We start from the raw sequence: 19,608 nt of genomic DNA, 5'->3' as shown, positions 1-19,608 counted from the left end.
TTCTTCGATCTTCTTTGATCTTGAAAGAATAATCTCACAAGGGAGTGCTTGATTGCTTAGAGCTCTTGATTGATGATTGTTGTAGTGTATAGAACACTAATCAATAGGGTATTTATAGGCTAGAGGCTTAGAACCAATTAGGAATCCAATTAAGAAAAAAACCCCACATTCTATAAGTAATCCGGTATGCCGGATTACCTACTTTCCTTAAGAAATAAGAGAGTAACGGTCATATCTAATTAGTCAAGCACTGATCCGGCATGCTGGATTGGGATCCAGTATGCCGGATCAGGGCAAAATACAGCCAAGAGAGGATCCGGTATGCTGGATCCTTATCCATCCAGCATGGTTAAAGGGGTTACTGGAGGTGTTTCTCTGAGACACCCATTAATCCGGTATGCCGGATTGGACAATTACAGTGTAATTTTGTCCAATTCCTTTAAGGCTTAACTTTGGGGTCTTCTTACCCAAAAGGGCATATGTCTTAGGGGTTAAACTACCTCCTAGGGACATTCTACATGGATGCATGCGTGTGTGTGTGCATTACATCGAATGTGACTCAAGAGACAACAAAAATACGTGTTTGTAATTCTTAGAAAGTCTTCAATTCTTCAAGACTTTAAGCTTTCAAATGTAAAACTTTAATTTCCAAGCTTCAATCTTCTTTGAGAATAGTCTTTGAACACTTGTATATGCTCCCCCTCACTTGATGCTATGCTTTGACTCTAAAACACTTAGAACATAAGCATTAGTCTAAGTCTTATTTGTTATCATCAAAACATCATCCTAGGGATGACTTGGAGTGGATAGAGTGTAGGATCAACATTTTCCCTAACACTGAGCAGAGACGAGTGGAAGAGAATGGGGAAGAAGATGGATGAAGGGTGGTGCAAGTAAGAAGGGCCAAGCGAGAGGGATTTCGTTGAGAAACTCTCGGTAATCAGTAGGGGTTCTTAATGAAAGGTTGGAACTTGAGCCATCATTATGGCGGGGGTTTAAAATTCAAAACCCTAACGGCCAGAGAAGATGAAGTGGTGAAAGGGTTTTGCGTGGATGGATTAGCTAGGAGATGACTGCTGCTTCAGCCACAACCTCCTCTGAGCTTGGGCCATGTGGCATCGCTCAGGAAGGTTGTGAGGGGCATTATTTGCTGCCCAAACCACCTAGTTCTAGCCAGGCTGAGCTTGATAAGGGCCAGGGTTGAGAACCCGTCGATTGGGCCAAAACGTAGGAGGGGTACCATGGACCCTAACGGTTACAGCGGTGGCCCACGTGTCAGAGGCGCAGGTGACGTAATGAGTAGGACCGCGTTTTGTGAGGGGCATGAGTAGAGAGGAGCGAAGGTGGGTCCCACCATTGCTACAGCAGTTGGAGGAAGAGCAGGGCTGGTGGCTTGCGTGGCAACACTTGATTGGAGCCTGGGAGATATGGACCGAAGAGGATGGCCTTTAGAGGGAGCAATTGCACGGACTGATAACTGCCAAGGCCTATCTTATATAAGGGAGAGGGCTTATCCGTTGAGGGGACACAAAAAACACACCTGACAACGAGCATTTGTTTTATTCCCTTTACGTTTTGTCTTTACTTGTTTTGTTCTGCATTCTTTATTACTTTTCTTGTTGTCATTTGAGGCTGAAGGGGATGTACGATCACATACTAAGGGCAACAGGGGTGTACGCACGAAGCTCACACTTGTATCTGGTATGATTGATTAATGCATTTACTATTTCAGTTTATTGTTGTTTGTGTTTCAAAGTTCTTTCCTTTCAATTTGAACAATAGCAGTTCGGGCTGTAGACCGTAGTTGTTGGCTTAACCCGAAAGACCTTAGAGCTACTCAGCAGGAGGAAAACCTACTAGCCTGGTAAGGAGTCAGATTAGGCTGTTCTCGGCCTCGTTTGAACCTACGCAAAGGTTCTGGCACGCCCGCACTATCCGCACCACGTGTGTATCCTCGCGTGTGAGTGTTTGGGATTTCTATCACCAACAAGAAGAAGTTAGGGGAAGAAAGGAAGTCATCTTATAGCGTGGAAGAAGGTATGTTTGCCTAAACATTATGGTGGTTTATGTAACACCTCGCTTTAAACTAAATATTTATAGAATTTCATTTCGTTGCTAATAGGTACGTTACGGGACGGGTTCAGTCGATGGGAAAAAATTTGGCTGCTACCCAGGTTGCAGGAATGTTCCTGCTACCCGGGTTCACAACCAAAGAAATGGAATAATTCACTTTCCCCTAGGGTTCACAAATACCCTTCTAGGCTATAGTATTTTCCAAAATATCTTTTTTGATTCCATTTCTCTGGCTGTCAACCAGGTAGCAAAAACATTCGTGCAACCCGGGTAGCAGCAAAGTTTCACACCGATCGATGCCGGACTTGGATGCATTGTACTTAAAAGATAAGTGCATTTAATTAAAGTTTTTGAATTTTAAAAAATTAGATATTTACATATTAATTTACCATTATACCCACTATTAAGTAGAAGTACTAATATGGTTGGACCATATATAGTAATATTTATTAGGGTAAATTACACGTGCACGTGCAAATGCACGTGTGGACGTTTGTTACGTGGCACATATAGAGAGAGAGAGAGAGAGAGAGAGAAGGATAGACGTTTGTAAGTGCAAATGCACATGCAGGCATTCGATCTCTCTCTAGTAAACTTGCACGCGCAAATGCACATGTAGGAATTTGTTAAATGGAAGACAAAGAAAATGTCTGGAACAGACTAAATGCATTTCAATTATATAAATAAATCGTGAAGGTTCAAGTTCCTCTATCCTGAAAATAAGTGTCTGTTTTCTTCCCTAATTCTTTTATTTATTTCTTATCAGCGATTCAACTTTTGTCATTGTTCTCCTTTTCAAAATTAATTATATTTCTCATTAAAATAAAAATGTAATATCAATGGAGACCTCTGAGAAAACTTCATCCTTACAAGATCAATCCAAAATTTTGTTTTAATTCTTGGAATGCGACAAAATAAAATCATATTCATAGAATTCATGGGTGTTCCTAAAATTAAAGTAGCGGTATAGTATATAATTAATTAGGATAATTATTTAATAATAAAAACCACCGAATTACAACCACAAAAAGCAAAATCCGCATATCTTTATAAATACACAATATAGAAATTAAAAATTTTTTTTTTTTTTTTTGGTAATTAAAATTTAAAAAAATTTTATAGCAAGAGAAAAGCGATAGAGAAAGGAAGAGAGAAAGAGAGACCTACCCACTTTGCTTCCTATTTTCCCCCCTTAATCAGTGACTTGTATCACGAAACAGGTTCAAAAAATCTGAAAAGAAAAGTGAATTGGAAAAATAGAGAGGATTGGATGGAGAGGGATATTATGAGATCTAGATTGAGAAGCAAAACAGTTGCCAACAACATATAAAGAACCCACCATCTAAATCCAAGGAGACCCCCTACAATATGTTCTGTGGCTCTGTCAACAATTCAATGAGAAGAATAATTGCTAGAGTAGAACGAAGACTCCAATAACCTGCTCCTGTTGTACTGTTCTAATGTAAGAATATGCCTACCTGGTAAAAGAAGCATGTATTGAAGTGGTAGAACCTTGCTGCCCTCTCTTAGGAGAAGGAAGGATGGAATGCCAATAGAAGTCAATTATTGAATTCACCAAACCTGCCTGCCATTTTGAAACATCCAATTCCAAAGTCATTGGATGGATAAGTCACCAATCCCTAAAACAGACTATGTAATGTACTTTTATCTGCTAGGTATGCATCTTTTATTTCAATAAACAAAAGTTTTAAGAAAAACTCAACAGGTTAGCCTTTTTATGTATAATTTTTTCTTGAATATTGCCATATAACTCTAGTCCATCATGGCAGCTTAATTTTGTCCATCGTCATATAACTCTTTCTGGGTTTCTCTTCACGTACTATATGGCAGTAGCTCCGCTGTCTTCTTAATTAGATTAGTGGCATGTTAAAATTTCACCAGGAATCTTGACAAAGGCGTTCCAAATGCTGGTTATCTTGTTCTTCCAAACGTAGACAGCAACAGAATTAGCTGAAAACTTGAACTGATCATTCCTTTGCAACTTACAAGAATACAAGAAGAGCTGGTTGCACGGCATGGTTACAGAACCTTAAAGACATCTAGCCTTGTATGCACTCCATACTTGAAGCCGATATTTATTCTCTTGTAGTCACAATATGGTATCACTTCTTTTATCAAAGATTACTTGAAATGCCATTGGATCGATCATACCCATTAATGTTGTTATAGGTCCATTAATAATTAGACGTTCAGAAGAAGAAAGCCAGTTCATATCTAACAAATCACCTCCGATCAAGCAGTCCCACAATTTATCATTTGGGAAGTAGTTTTCTGTCCGTGAGTGTGGCCTACGCTAGTACTCCCATGTGTCTATCTCTCTCCTCCTCAAAACAAGGGGGCAGAGGTGTCTTTTCAAATGAGGAGGAGAGACATGCCAACACTCTCGGACAGAGAACTTTCTCCCTTATCATTTATAATAAGCATGATTAGACAATCAGTAAATAACCATAGTTAAACAATGACAAATCATACGAGTTATTCGTGCTAAAATGATATAAATCATGAAAACAATTGTAAAAGTTCAGATCGAGTAAGCATATAGCTAAAATATAGTTGTGATTTATAGTATAATAAGCACTTCAGTATATAACCATAACCCCAATAAATCAAGAGCACTTGAAGAAGTGACTTATAATGTGAAAAGGTCTAATCACGAGTGCACGAATGCATGCTTCGTGGCAAAACTTTCATTAGACTATTTTACCCTTCTTTCTTATTTAAATACACTCACTCCTTCCATATCAATTACACCAAGGAATACATAGTAATACCATTTTTCCTGCACAATTACTAATTCCTACTCCACTGAGTGTAAATTCCATCCGATCACTGAGCAATTAAGCCATCACAGTTGATAAAAGCTAAAAAAACATCTTTAGGTTGTAGACAATTTTTTTTTGAACGTTGCAAACATTGTGACTCGCAATGGGAAAAGAATGATAATAATTAGTAGTGGGTAAAAACAAAAATAAAACCGTGTATTGCTAATAGCATTCACCCTGAATGACTCAAGCTTCTAAACTTCAATATCTAGAGAAGAGAATGGTTTACCTTACAACAATATATCTTAACCTTAGGCATGTTGACATGGATTTAAGCTACAATTGTTTCAAGAATGTCAGCAAAGCTAGTGTGGGCTATATTAAAAAAAAAAATTCAAGAGAAACAGATAGGGTACAAGGCACAAGCATTTTCCTTGTGAAAATGAGAATGCAGCAGTACCACAAAATGCAGCATCATAATTCACTGAGGGCCAAGTAATAAATATTGAAAGTTTTAGTGTAAGCAACTTGATGATCTCCTTGAAAGAAGAAAAAACCTTAAGATCCTTCCATAGTCGTCAAGGCATCGCCTAGGTGTCTAGGCGCCTTGGTCGACTTGGGCGCCTTGGACGCCTTGTTCACCTAGTTGGTGTCGCCTTAATTTTGGACCCTCTCCAATGCCTTGGATCACCTATACGTCATGACAACTATGGATCCTTCACAAGAATCACAATTACCTTCGCTCGATCATGCGTACGAAATAGAAGCAATGTGGGGGGGGGAGGATTGTAGCCTTTAACACCAGAGAAGTCCTCCAAAGGAGATAACAAACAATAGGGGAAATAAGAGGCAAAGACTTACCTATCAAGGTCTTCCAAATACTTTCAAAGAATTGAGTATCAATTATCCTCAACCTTAGTGACTCCATACTAGTATTTGTCAACTTCATCCCATTCTCCGGCCTGAACTTGATTAACCAAATGTTTCATATTGAAGAATAAATCGGGCTCTTGTTCCAACCTAAACAATAACAATTAAAAAAGGTTCAGATACAAGCCCATCCAAGTAAAAAATAGAGCAGGTACAAATCAACTGAAGCAGCTAAGTCACTTTCTTAAACTCAAAGTACCTTAAGAAGAAATTAACTTGAGGATAGTTTTTCCCTACTCAAGGAAAACATGGTTCCCAGCATCCTAACTACTCTAGTGCAAAGATTTGATATCAAGCTGACAAAGAAAAACAGGGAGAACAATCTGAATTAACCATAAAGCAGAAAGCATTTATCCCCTCTTAACACCCACGAAGCCACAATATCAATTTCATATTTTTCACTTCAAGAAAAAGCATTTTTTTTCCCTTCACTTCCTTTATCCAAACCTGAAGATCTACCAATAAAGAAAGCAGAGTAATGCTACCTATATTACTACAACCCTTTCTACAGATACAAGTGAAAGACGACCAAACTGGTCTGGATTAGATTCCCAAAACTCCCTCTAGAATATTGGAACGAAAAAATTCTTTTATCTATGGCCAAGGCGGCAAGGAGACCGGTGGCGATTGACTGCCGTACCCAATGTGTGATGTTCGAAATTATGCGAGAGTTCTGGTGGAGCTTGAAATTGATGGCGAGAGGATTTGAGAAATTCAGGTTGAGCACATGCAGCCGGGCTAGTGTGATCCCTTTTGGTTTCATCAAACCATCGTCTATGAAGATGAGCTTGAGTGGTGCAGGTTCTGTAAAAAGTTGGGACATTCTTCGGAGAAGTGTCGGGCGAAGGTGGGGGCGGAGTCTGCTGATGCTGGCAGGGATGATGATCGAAATGTCAATCTCAGTTCTGAGTGGGCAGATGGCTGGAGGCGGCGATGGCGTAGCAGGAAGAGCCAAGGGCAGGCTAACGTGTCACCAGAGAATCGTGGGGAATTAGGAATCCAGATCCAAGGGGGAGATTCCAACCCAAACTCTCCTTTTTTGGAGAGCCCTCTTAGGCAGGTGGAGGATGATAGTAGGAGACGTGATTTGGTTTCCTCTTTGAGTCGATTGCATGACGTGGTGGAGGGTAGGATTTGCGAGATTCCAGGGATTGATGAGTTGCATGGCGTGGGTGGTACGCTGGAGGTTGTATTACCTGATTTATCAGGCATGAAGGATGGGTCATTGGGAGCTGCTGGGTCGGGTTCGGACTCTGATTCTGAAACTGAGTCCATTCAAGGCACAGATGCTGTTCTTCGCAATACAGCAAGGGAGCCAATCGTGGGTGGTTGTGAGTTTGTGCCTGATTCCATTGGGAATGTGGCTAACTCTTTGAGCCCTTTTCAGGTGCCATCTAATCAGGCTGTGGTGCATCACGACAGTGTGGAAAAGGTTGATGAAGCGTTAAGGGCTTTAGAGGCTGGTGAGGCTGCTAAGCTGCAATCAGTAAAAGGGAAACAGGTTGTGGAGGTGGCGACTAGGAAATCGAGTCGTGGTTAAAAAAATGCGTTTTTAATGAGGGCTCTCTACTGGAATATTAGAGGCGTTAGGAAGGCTACTGCTAAGTCAGCCTTGAGAATTTTTATTAAAGAGAAGCATCCAGATGTGGTGTGCATTGTGGAACCGATGGTGGAGGTTTATAGATTCCCTGCTTTGTTTTTTTAACAGGTTAGGTTATGATTGTGACTTCATTCACAATAATCGTAGTGATAGGGCTCCAAACCTTTGGGTGATTTGGAAACGGGGTTTATCGAAGCCGTCTCTTGTGATGGAATCTGAGCAACAGATTACGGTTAAGGTGGATTGGGGTCAATATAGTTCCCTCTTGACCTTTGTTCATGCAAAATGCATGAGAGCTCTTCGTAGAGATCTCTGGTTGCATGGGAGCTCTTCGTAGGGATCTCTGGGCCGAGCTTGGATCCATGGCTCCTCCGGATTCTTCTCCTTGGCTTGTTGTAGGGGACTTTAATGACACGTTAGCCTCGACTAAGAAAAAAGGCCCTGGCTCATTCAATCAGGGATCAGCCGCTGAGTTCGGGGCGATGGTGGATGCTTGTTTGCTGATAGTGATTCCTTCTCGGGGGCGCAAATTCACGTGGACAAATAATAGAAAGGTTGGGCATGTTGCTGCAGTGTTGGATAGGAGTTTTTGTAATGATGCTTGGCTCTCGGTCTTTGGGGATAGCTCGCAGATTGTGCTCACAAGTACTATTTCAAATCATGCTCCAATCCTTGTGGTGGCTGAAGCTATTAAGAGACCTGATAATGTTCCCTTTCGGCTATAATGGTTTTGGTTTGACCACCCAAGTTTCCTGGCGATAGTGGAGGATTCCTGGAAGGAGTGGATCTCGGGTTCTTCTACGTCTGTTTTTGCTCAAAAGCTGAAAAGGTTAAAACCAATCCTTAAAGCTTGGGCTAAGGAGAATTTCCCAAACTTTGAGGCGCAGATTCATTCAACTTAGTGTGAGTTGCAAGCAGTCCAGGATGAGATCGACAGAGTAGGGATGACTGACCAATTGTTCGATCGTGAGGTTGAGGCGAAGAAGGCTTACAATGTTGCTGCAGATAAACTATGAAAAGCTATGGGCTGAAAAATCCAGATTGAAAAGGAAGGCCTTCGGTGATAGATGTTCAAAGTTTTTTCATCTCTCTACTAAATTAAGAAGGGCGAAGAATTCTATTCGATCCTTGATTACAGCAGAGGGGCATGTTCTTTGGGATCAAGAGCAGATAAAAAATTATGTGGAGTATTATAAATATTTTCGTAGGGCTGTGGAGGTTGTTGAGCATGAGGAGCTTCTCAATTGCATTCCTCGGGTTTTGGAGGAGGTGGATAATTTCAGATTGGATTCGGTCCCTTGCGACTCAGAAATTAAAGCGGTGGTATGGCAATTGGACCCGAAAGTGCTCCGGGGCCGGACGGGTACCCTGGGGCGTTCTTCAGAACTTGTTGGGATGTGATAGGGGTGGATGTATGTAAGGCTGTTCAGTATTTTTTCTCTTCTGGTCGGCTTCCTGCAAGTATTAATAATTGTTTTATTGCCCTTATTCCAAAGGTGGGCAGTGCATTGTCTTTAGAGAAATTCAGGCCATTATGTATGGGGAATTTCTTTTGCAAGATTTTGTCCAAGGTAATGGCTCATAGGTTGGAGGTGGTTCTCCCTAAGCTGATTTCTGAGGAACAGGGTGCGTTTCAGAAGGGGAAAGTTATCCATGACAATATTGCGATTGCTTCAGAGCTTGCTAATATGATGTCTGCTGCTTCGAGGGGAGGTGGTTTGGGGTTGAAAATAGACATCCAGAAGGCTTATGATACAATCTCGTGGGGTTTTATTTTCAAAGTGTTGCTTAAATTTGGGTTCTCGGAGCGGTGGATTAAATGGCTTAGCAGCCTGTTCACTTCTACAAGAATCTCGGTGCTTGTGAATGGTGGTCCAGTTGGCTTCTTTGGCGTGGAACGCGGGCTGCGTCAGGGGGACCATATCTCCCCTATGCTGTTTATCCTTGCGGAGGAGGTGCTTTATAAGGGATTGTCAAATCTGCTCAATGAAAAGAAAATCTCTTCTTTTCAGGGGCCGCAGGGAGTTTGCACCCCTGGACACTGCTTGTTCGCTGATGATATTTTTATCTTCACTAATGCTTCTATTCATTATGGCAGGAACCTCAAGTCTTTCCTTGGGAAATATCAAGAGTTCTCGGGCCAAAAGATTAATCTGGAAAACAGCAAGCTGTTCTTGGGAGCCATTCCCCCTAACAGGCGACAAGTAATTGTGGAGGTACTGCAAATTTCGGTTTATAAATTCCCCACTAGGTACTTTGGTGTTGAGATCTGTAAGGGTCGTGTGAGAAAGGATATACTTCTCCCTGTGATGGATAGAGTCAGAAACAAGTTGGCAAGCTGGAAAGGAAAACTGCTTTCGATGGCTGGTCGTGTGGAATTGGTGAATTCCGTGGTGTCTAGTATGTCGATCCATAGCTTCTCGGTGTACTGGTGGCCTACCTCTTTGATTGCAACCCTTGAGCGCTGGATGAGAAACTTCATTTGGACAGGTGATGTTGAGTCCTCAAAGGCAGTTATTGTTGGGTGGGGCAAATTATGCAAACCTAAGGAGGAAGGGGGTTTGAGGATCAGAAGGTTAAGAGATGTGAATAAGGCTATGCTGTGTAAGCTTACCTGGAAGATCAGGAATGAGAATTTGGTGTCTTCCACTTTTCTGAGACACAGGTTTGTCAATAAATGGGGGAATGTGCAGCCTGGGTATAGAGCTTCTTCAATCTGGCCAGGTATCAAGAAAATGTGGAGCTTTGTGGCGGAGAAGGAACACTGGATCCTCGGGAATGGGAAACAAATTAATTTTTGGAAGAATAAATGGTGGTGTCCTCTTTTTATTCAAGAAAAATGTTGGTTGGATGAGGAGTTCTTCAACAACGATGCAACCAAGGTGAGTGATTTTATCGTGGAGGGGGAATGGAAGCTGCCGTCTGTCACTTCGGTTGCCTTGAACGAAGCCTTCCAGGTTATTAAACAAATGCATATCCCTAGTTACCCGGTGGAGGATTTAGTGAGATGGAGCTTGTCAAAGTCAGGAGATTTCTCTATGGTGGGAGGGTATTAGAAGGAAGTCGCCTGTTGTTCCTTGGGCAAATCTGGTGTGGTGTAGGAATATCCAACCACGGCATTCTACTTTTGGGTGGAGACTGGCTCATGGAAAGATCCCCACGGACGAGGAAGTTCAAAGAAGGGGCATTTGTTTGGCAGCTAGATGCTCTCTGTGCTTGAAAGAAAGTGAGTCGATTCCTCATCTGTTTCTTTCTTGCGAGTTCAGCACTGAGGTTTGGAACTCTTTCTCAGCCTGGTTCGGTTTTGTGTGGGGTAAACCTTCTACCATTCAAGAGCTTTTTGAGTGGTGGAAAGGGAAACTAAGATGAACGAATAAGAAGGAGCCTTGGGCAGCAGGTGCTATAATTATTTGCGTAAATTTGTGGGAAGAAATAAATAGAAGGCGCCATGAAGGTATTCTTCGAAGTGTGTTGCAGGTCCTGGAATGTGTGAAAGGGGAGATAAGAGATTGCATTCATGTGATTAAAGGGGTGAAAAGTTTTCAAGACTTGAACTGCATTAGAAACCTGGGATTGGCGGTCTCTAATGTCAAAGCTCTTGATATTCTGGAGGTTTTTTGGTGCAAGCCTGATAGGCAGTGGACCAAGCTGAATATTGATGGGAGTTCTTTCGGGAACCCAGGAAGGGCGGGGACGGGGGGAGTTTTCAAAAATGACCTAGCCCAAGTTGTACACTCTTACTGTAAATACCTGGGTGTTTCCAACAGCTTTGTGGCTGAATTTGAGGCCTTGTTAGACGGCCTTTTTATTGCTATGGAGAGAGGTGTCATGGACCTGTGGATAGAATCTGACTCGGCTGCTTTGGTTTTGTCCATTCAACACTCTAATGTTCCGTGGTTTGCGCTCCAAAGATGGCAGGTGCTTAAACCTTTTCTTGAGTCCTGCAATTGGAAAATTTTGCATTGTTTCAGGGAAGCAAATCCTATTGCAGACTACTTGGCTAAACATGCGGCGATTACTGGAGAATCTTTGACAAACCTTACTTTCCCTAGACATATTGAAGAACATCTGGTTCGTGATGCTATGGGCATGCCTAGATACAAATTTGTATAATGGGTTTGGGGAGATGGTTGGCCGTCTCAGTCTGTAGTTGTGTTTTTTGGTTTCTCTTTGTTTTTGGGTCTTTGACCCTTTCGCCGATTGTTTAATGCAAGGATCTTTTAGCAAAAAAAAAAAAAAAGATCACAAAACCCTAAACCCACATTCTAACAATAAAATAAAGGATTAATCCCATCTAATACAATAATCAAATTCAATATCAAGTGCTCAAAGTACAGTTGGGTGGGGGTGGGGGGGGGGGGGGGGGAGAGAGAGAGATGGGGTTTAATAGTTAGCAGTTTGCAACAAGTGCAGCATAGAAATCAGTATATGAGCCCAAAAACCAGATTTCATTCCAGAAATATCACTAATATTATTACCAACATTGTCAGAAATTACTTGAATGCATATAGAAATACAAAATGAGAGACAATGGTGGCTAGGTCGAGCCTCAAGTAAGCAAAACGACTAACAAAAAACTGGGTGACATTTCTTACAGCTGAGTTTCTTGGGTCATCCTATGATGTATAGGCATATAGCTGTATTGCATATTTAGACTTTCTGTATAGCATTCACTGTACAACAGCAATCGAAGGGCTGGAGTCTTCTCCATATTGTACTAAGGATATCTCTAACCTTGATATTGGTTTTCAAGGCAACATTGTCATATTTTATCTTTACCAATGTTCAAAAGGAAGAGAGGGTTATAGGAAGAGTACAAGAATGCAACCATCTTGCAGCATACAAGGCAAAATCTAATAGAGAGACATTCCTAGGTTCTTTGGACTTAGAGATCATAGAATGTCGTAAGGAATTTCAAGATCAGATCTTTCAAGAGTTTTCTATTCAAAGAAAAAAGTAGACCCTTCATAAGCATTCCTTGACTCCAAATGCCCAGCTTGAACTGATTCATTTACTCATAAGAAAAGTAGAAGAAAACATGAACATGCATTGTGAACCCTACGACAAAAGAGAGAACCAGAAATGGAAGAAGAGAATATACCGACCAACAACAGAAATAACTTCCTTCCTCTTAATATTTCCGCCAACTCCAAAAGCCAGATCCAATGCTCCTGCTTTTGACATCTTGCGATTCTCGAACACAAAAAGGCCTTAAAACACTTCATCGATAAGAAACAAAGATAATTGTTTCTCATTTTGAGAAAAACTAACTCAAAATGAGGACAAATATTAAATATTAAACGGATTGAAAAACACAGCAAAGTCTAGAATAATGCTGCTTCTTCTCAAGGACAAGAGCAAAGCAAGCAAGAGAAAAGAGAGTAATTTGAAGAAATGACGTTAAATAGATGAGACATGAGATCTTACATGTAGAAGAGAAACTGAAAAATACCCAAAAGATATGAGGATGAGTCCTTCGGAGCAGAGAAAAAATAAAATAATCAAGAATAAATGGGAAGAGAAAGAAATCACAAATTAGTTGCTACTGGTACAATCAATGCTATATAGAAAGTGTGAATATGCAATACAACAATATGTGAATATGTCATTGAGGTGCAAGCCCTTTTTGGTAGAACTGGGAAAAGTATCCATACAGAGGCAGCTAATGACAATGTTGATCAAGAACAAATTCGCAGAGACACTTGGGAAGAGAAAAAAAGAAGATTAAATTTAAGTTGGCTAGTACCGATAATAATCAAGAACAAATTGACATACACAATTGGCACTAGTGAAGTCCTACTTTCTTCAACAGTGACATAAGCTCCTGTTTACGCATAAACTCATTCCGTTTTCCATTGCCCTGTTATGGAAAATTTCAATGGTGGTAGTTTTAAAATTTGGTAAAAAGGATTAAAAACAAAAGAACAGTAAAGAAATAAAATTTCATATTCAGTATAACTTTTTTGAAGCGCATGCATATAAAGGGTAATCAAAGCATGTATGTTACCAAATTCTTTTATGGTACATAACATCTCACTCCTTTGGCTTTCTTCCCTGCAAAATTCAAAACGGTAGCACTTGAAATCTAGTCGAAATAAAAATCAATAAATAAATCGAACATATCATGTAACCGACTATGTTACTTTTCTTTGATATCTTCCGAGAAGGCATTGAGAGATGGAGGAGAGAAGCCTTAGCAAGAGAGAGGGGGAGAAAGTGACATTTAAGAGAGAGTAAGAGAGACATGGATAAGTGAATGAAAGAGAGTGTAGCTATGGTCAGCTTTGAAGTTCCTACATCCATCAACAACCAATGTCAGATTGGTTATAGGATCATGTTCTCATGTCAAAAAAAGTCAAAGAAATGCAATGGGGTTGAGATCATACTTATCATTCACAGAATAGAGAAATAATAATGGGATTGGGACCATGCTTGTCATTCACATAACAGAGAGATAATAAAGGGATTAAGATCATAATTGTCATCTATAGAACAAAGAAAACAGAGAAATAACACGAGTTTGGAGTTTCTAACCTGAAAGAGAAGTTGGTCTGTTGTATTTGCAAATAGAGCAGCTTCAAGAGATGATTGTGGGAGCACTGATGCAATGACCGAATCGAAGTCAGCAACAAAGTAGGTGGGATTTATTACGGGCCAGGGATAAAATTACAAATCAAAAACCCAAAAAGATATAGGGAAATCACTAAATCATTAGTACTAAAGACATCTAATGGTAGAATCGACCTCAGATCCACCATCTTACAGACCTGAATCTCTCAAAATCCAAGAACTCAAAAGAATGGTGAGCAGATTTCATATCCTAAAGAAGAAATTCCATCACCATTCTTTCAGCTATAGTATAGCCTTTCAAGGGGAAGATTGCCAATCAATGGTCAACCCCAAATTCTCATACTGTTGGCATCAACAATTCGATTCCCCCAGTTCGTATACAAGACAAAGAGCAGAGCAAACCAAATGAAAATTTCAAGATATCTTCGGTGAAACATTTCAAGATATCTTCGGCGAATCTCTCTCTCTCTCCTGGTGTATTTTGTAGTACCAATTACCATGCATATATCATCCAATTGTTTTTCACCAATTGGTCACCTAGAGAGAGTAAACCAGACATAAAAAAGCTTCCTAAACAACCTACCAATCGAAACTTCTGCATATATAGCTTTATAGCCTAGTGCCCTAGCCTGATAAAGAAGCTAAAAACCTGCTACACGATACAGCACAAGAAATGACCGGCTTCCACACGACACAAAATCACAAGTTCAGAAACAAAGCAGAAGCAGACATCTACTGCGACCACTTTTCTAACATTCTACAACCCAAAAAATTCCCCCAAAAAAACAATTTGTTTCAATTCTTGAGCAACAACACTAAACCAACAGAAAAGGTGCGAGAAGATTACCAGACCCTCGATTTGCACTACTCTGAGCGGTGAAGCGACCTCCTCTGAACCCGCAAGCTGAAGGAAAGACCGATCCATGGTTGATAGTAGCCATAAGAGAACAGGGGATTAGCTATGTAATCCTGAAGTGTGGACTACTCTTCTTTTATGGACCTGTTTTGATGTTTTTAAAACCTTTGAAGGGATTCAGATGTACCTACTGGGGATCTACCACCTATTATTTATTCCCATCTTTGACAATCAACCAGACTCCAATCCATAGAACATCAAACAAAATGTAATACAACTTCCATCTATTATTTTACAATCATCACTACAAAGTTAATAACAGACAACACTAATATAAATTGAATAGCAAACATCATTATAAGAAGCATCTTATGCATTTGATTCACTGTGCTCTTCAACTGGAACTGTTCATTTTCACTTCCACCAACCACAGGGTTGTTCCTTGCTGACTCTATCAACGGAGCTGACCTTATTGGAGCATCATTTGGGTACACCCATTTCCAAAAGTTACAGCCATCCACTTCACATTTGTAGTATAGCCTTCCTGGATTTTTCTCCGATTCCGATATCTTCACTATAGCTCTACGTCCACAGTGGCATTTCTTGTTCTCAAATTTGATATAACCTGAGGTACTGTTTGTACTAGAAGCTGAGGCCATTCTTATCTGCAATAGTGGGAAAATTTTAAAAACAAGTGTCAAGAGTTCCAATTTTTCACTCTAGTTGATGGAACCAAAGTGGGACAAATTCAAAAATCTGGAATGAGAAGGGAATATTAACCAGGAAAAATTTTTTCTTTCTCAGTTGGGGAAAATTATAACTAACCTAGGGTTCCATTCTCTTCTCTTACGGTTGAAGTGATGAAGTGAACAAAATAAACAACCAAGTTCCAGGAAGAATAAAGGTTAAGGGGTTTACTTTACTCACCTTAAAGATTCTTCTGTCGCCGGAATTTAGTGATCTGAATTTCAGTGACCGGAGAGAGAAATCAGAGCTTCGGATTTAACATAGGGATGAATCTGACATGAAGGAGCTTCAGATTTCACATGGAGCAAATGATGTTAACACAGAGGAGCTCCAAATTTCACATGGACAGATGTTATTAAATAGAGAAGCTCTTCATCAAATCGCCTGCAACTCCTCCAACGGTCTTCTTTTCTAAGGTGAAGATGATATAAGGATATAAATGTAAATTCCACTTTTTCACTTTTTCATTAAACATGTACAAGGGTATTTTTGGGATATAAAAATATGACATCATCACTTAACTGTGGACTATAACGGAACAGTTTTCCGTCCGTTCTCTGGGTCCGTAAGTAAGGTTTTAGTTCCTAGGGGGGCTACAAGATAGGTCGACAAACCTCAGGGGGTCTACTAGATGTTTACTCTTCTTCTTATTGTCAATCTCAAAAATCTCATTGATATAGAACCAAAGGAAATTTGTTTTGTTGATACCATTAAGGTGTGCTAAATATGATCCAATACCTCACTCCACCATTGGTCGACACCACTAAACCGGTTTGAGTAAACAAATATTTGACTATGCTAACCCACCTAAGAGGAAATCTTAGAGTTGCTTGTAACCAACCTCTGGTATTCCTAATCCCCTTGAGAGTACAACCCATCACTAGCTAAGAACTCGTGAACAATGCCATCCACCTCAATCATGCTGCAACCAGGTTCCTTTCTCACTTTTTGTGCTCTCATCATCCTCCTCACCTCTCGGACATCATTCCATCTCCCAATGGATCCATATATATTGGACAATTGTACATAACCAGCACTATCTTGGGGATTCAACTCTAAAAGTCTCATTGCAACACACTCTGCTAGTTCAACATTTTCGTGTATTCTGCACGCATTCAATAAAGACTCCCAAACTGCAGGAGCATCCTTAAGCGGCATTGTTTTTATAAGCTCCTCAGCCTCTTCCAATAATCCAGCCCGACCAAGTAAATCAACCAAACAGCCATAGTGCTCAATGGATGGTTCAATTCCATGAACATGTACCATTAAATCGAAAACTGCACGACCCTCCTCCAACAGACCTGCACGACTACAAGCGGAAAGAACACTTACGAAAGTAATCTCATTAGGTGAGTATCCCTCAGTTAGCATCTCAGAGAAAACCCTGAGTGCATCCTCTCCATAGCCATGTATACTTAATCCCGCAATTATGGAATTCCAAGTACTAATATCCTTTCTCAAAGTATTACCAAACACTTCTATAGCCTTCTCAATATTTCCACACTTGGAATACAAGTCTACAAGAGCAGTAGCGAGGAACCCATCAATCTTGATGCCATTCTTATTGATAAAAGAGTGGATCCATTCACCTTGGTTCATGGCTCCCATGTTTGCACATGCCGATAAGACATTTACAAGTGTGTAACTATTTGGCTTCACCTTTGCATTTTGCAGATCTTCAAAAATTGCAAGTACTTCATCGAAGCAACTAGCATGTGCATAGCCTGTAAGCATTGCGTTCCAAGAAACAACATCTCTCAGTGGCATTACATCAAAAAGATTCCTTGCTTCTTGAATCAATCCAAGACTCACATACCCTGAAATCATGAAATTCCATGACTCCACATTTTTGTCCGGCATTTCCTCGAACAAGTCAAGCGCTTGCTCCATCAAACCCTGACTAACATGAGCACTCAATATAGCATTCCATGAAATCACATTCCTTTCAAGCATTCTATCGAGCAAATTGTGAGCACATTCGAAGAACCCAGCGCTTGCATACAAATGAATTAAGGTGTTCTGAATGAAAACATCAGAACCAAGCCCAACTTTGACAATATGGGTGTGTATTTGTTGTCCTTCTTTGATCCAACGAAGATAAGAGCAAGCCTTAAGAACGAAGGGGAAGGAAAACTTATCAGGGAAGACAGGACCATGTAGCATTTGGTGAAAGATGAGAAGGGCATGAACCGGAGTAGAGCTATTTGCGTAGGCTCGAATTATGGTGTTCCATACGTAGGAGTTTGGGTTAGAGATGCCAGTGAATACTGAGTGGGCGTATGCGAGGGTTCTTGGGTCGGAGGGGTTAGTATCAGCGAAGGCAATTAAGCGACTTGCTGCGAAAGTATTACGAATGAGGCCTGTTTTGATCATGTGGGCATGGGCTTGGTGAACTTCACGAAGGGTGGTTGCCATCTCTGTGAAAGAAACCACGAACGGTTGAGGTAAGCTTGCTGACATTGTGGACTTACAGGGAAGAAAGAGAGACCTGACATACAGACGAAGTAGTTTGTTGCTGCTCTGTTTGAAGTTCCGGATCGGGTTCCTCTTTCCGACAAGGTTTTGATTAAAGGTGTTGTTAGTTGGTTTGGTTCTGATTTAAATGATTGGGTTCGATTTGGTTCATATTTTAAAAAACTGAAACTGAAATCGAAACCAAATCAATTATTAATTGGTTTTAAAATCCTAAATAAAAAAGGATTATGGTTTGTAATCAGTTACGATTATATGGTCAATTATTGGTTCGATTTCAATTTGCTATCGATTTTTATTATACAATTCATAATTGGTTTAATCGATTCAATTATTTGATTTAACCGGTTTAATTTGTTTTCACGAATCAAGTGTTCGGCTTCGTTGGTTTTATCCGGTTCTTAATCAATTTAATGTATTTAAATGATTCTAAACGGTTTAGAACTAGTAGTTAATCAGTTCAAAATCGAAGCCGGACAAATTGTTTATTTACAATACTTAAAACCAAAATTGAACTAAATAAAATTGATTTATCATTCTGATATAAATGGTTCAGATCAGATATAGTAATCGGATTGAAAATAAACACACTTAGTTTTGACCCGATTTCGGTAAACCCTTTCAATTTGAAGACCCTCACTAGCTTTGTCCATTGATCCAAAAAATACCGTAATATATGACAAACCTGTCCGTGGTTCCTTGGGGTCTACTATCTTCAATGGAAGATCTTCCAATAGGGACCATAGTTAGTTAAAACGGAAATGATAAAAACTTTGTTTAGTACAATGTGTTTAAAATGGTTCAAAATTCGAACGAAACGGTGAGAAAAAATGGTCAAACATTTCGAAAATGACAAAAAATTGAAAGTGAACTACATAATTTAAATGTTCAGATTTGATAAAAAAAAATATTAAACTAAAAAGATGGCATAAATTGTCGGGACCAACTCATGTTTTATTATTAAATATTAACATAATTATTATTTTTTTTAAATGCCATATTTCTCTAAAAAAAACGCTGCAATAGCGTTTAAACCGTTTCTTAGATTTTTTTTTTTTTGGGTATTTTGCTGTATAATTGGGATCAATTCGAGAAAAAAAAAAAACCAGGTTTGAAACGCGCAGTGTTTTCTGTTGTAGTTTTAAAACGAAAATTCAAAAACTTGGTACTACTATAAGGGCAGATAGGTTGAGGACGAGTGTTGTCTATCAGAACCCCACAATTTTACCGTGTTAATTGTTTGATACATAAACACTAGTCCTCCTCTACTCTTTCCACTCCTTCGATGTGGGAATAATGTGGGAATAGAGCAGCTCTCTCTCTCTCTCTAACAAAGCCTAGAACACTGTCTCATTTCTTTAGCTTCTTTTTTTTTTTTTGTGGTAAGACCATTTCTTTACCTTTTACGTATTGTACAGTATTGATGCTGGAATCTGAATCGTCGTGCCATGGGGACACCTACGCACCAAGAACCAAGAAATGAGCAAGAGAGCATCAGAGTGGACTCCCCGATGCTTAAATTAGAAATCCGAGCAACAGTGGTATAAACTAGGAAGTTGAAAGAGCACGAGTTTAAG

General features: G+C 40.0%; 1 protein-coding gene and 1 long non-coding RNA gene across 2 annotated transcripts; both read right to left on the bottom strand.

Annotated features, from left to right (window-relative positions):
• Positions 1-12,515: 12,515 nt before the first annotated feature.
• LOC122639682 lies at positions 12,516-12,871 on the bottom strand. Its single transcript, XR_006329557.1, has 2 exons — positions 12,839-12,871; positions 12,516-12,605 (listed from the first exon to the last, which is right to left on the bottom strand). It is a non-coding gene; the product is annotated as an uncharacterized LOC122639682 (long non-coding RNA).
• Positions 12,872-16,198: 3,327 nt separating this feature from the next.
• LOC122639460 (pentatricopeptide repeat-containing protein At4g18840) lies at positions 16,199-18,095 on the bottom strand. The gene is made up of 2 exons (XM_043832329.1): positions 16,392-18,095; positions 16,199-16,266 (listed from the first exon to the last, which is right to left on the bottom strand). The coding sequence occupies exon 1, from the start codon at positions 18,017-18,019 to the stop codon at positions 16,412-16,414; it is 1,608 nt and encodes a 535-aa protein (XP_043688264.1). The 5' UTR covers positions 18,020-18,095; the 3' UTR covers positions 16,199-16,266; positions 16,392-16,411.
• Between the last annotated feature and the right edge of the window lie 1,513 nt (positions 18,096-19,608).

This window comes from Telopea speciosissima, chromosome 9 (genome assembly GCF_018873765.1).
Source record: "Telopea speciosissima isolate NSW1024214 ecotype Mountain lineage chromosome 9, Tspe_v1, whole genome shotgun sequence".
Lineage (NCBI taxonomy): Eukaryota > Viridiplantae > Streptophyta > Magnoliopsida > Proteales > Proteaceae > Telopea > Telopea speciosissima.
This window is presented reverse-complemented; position numbering and strand designations above follow the sequence as displayed.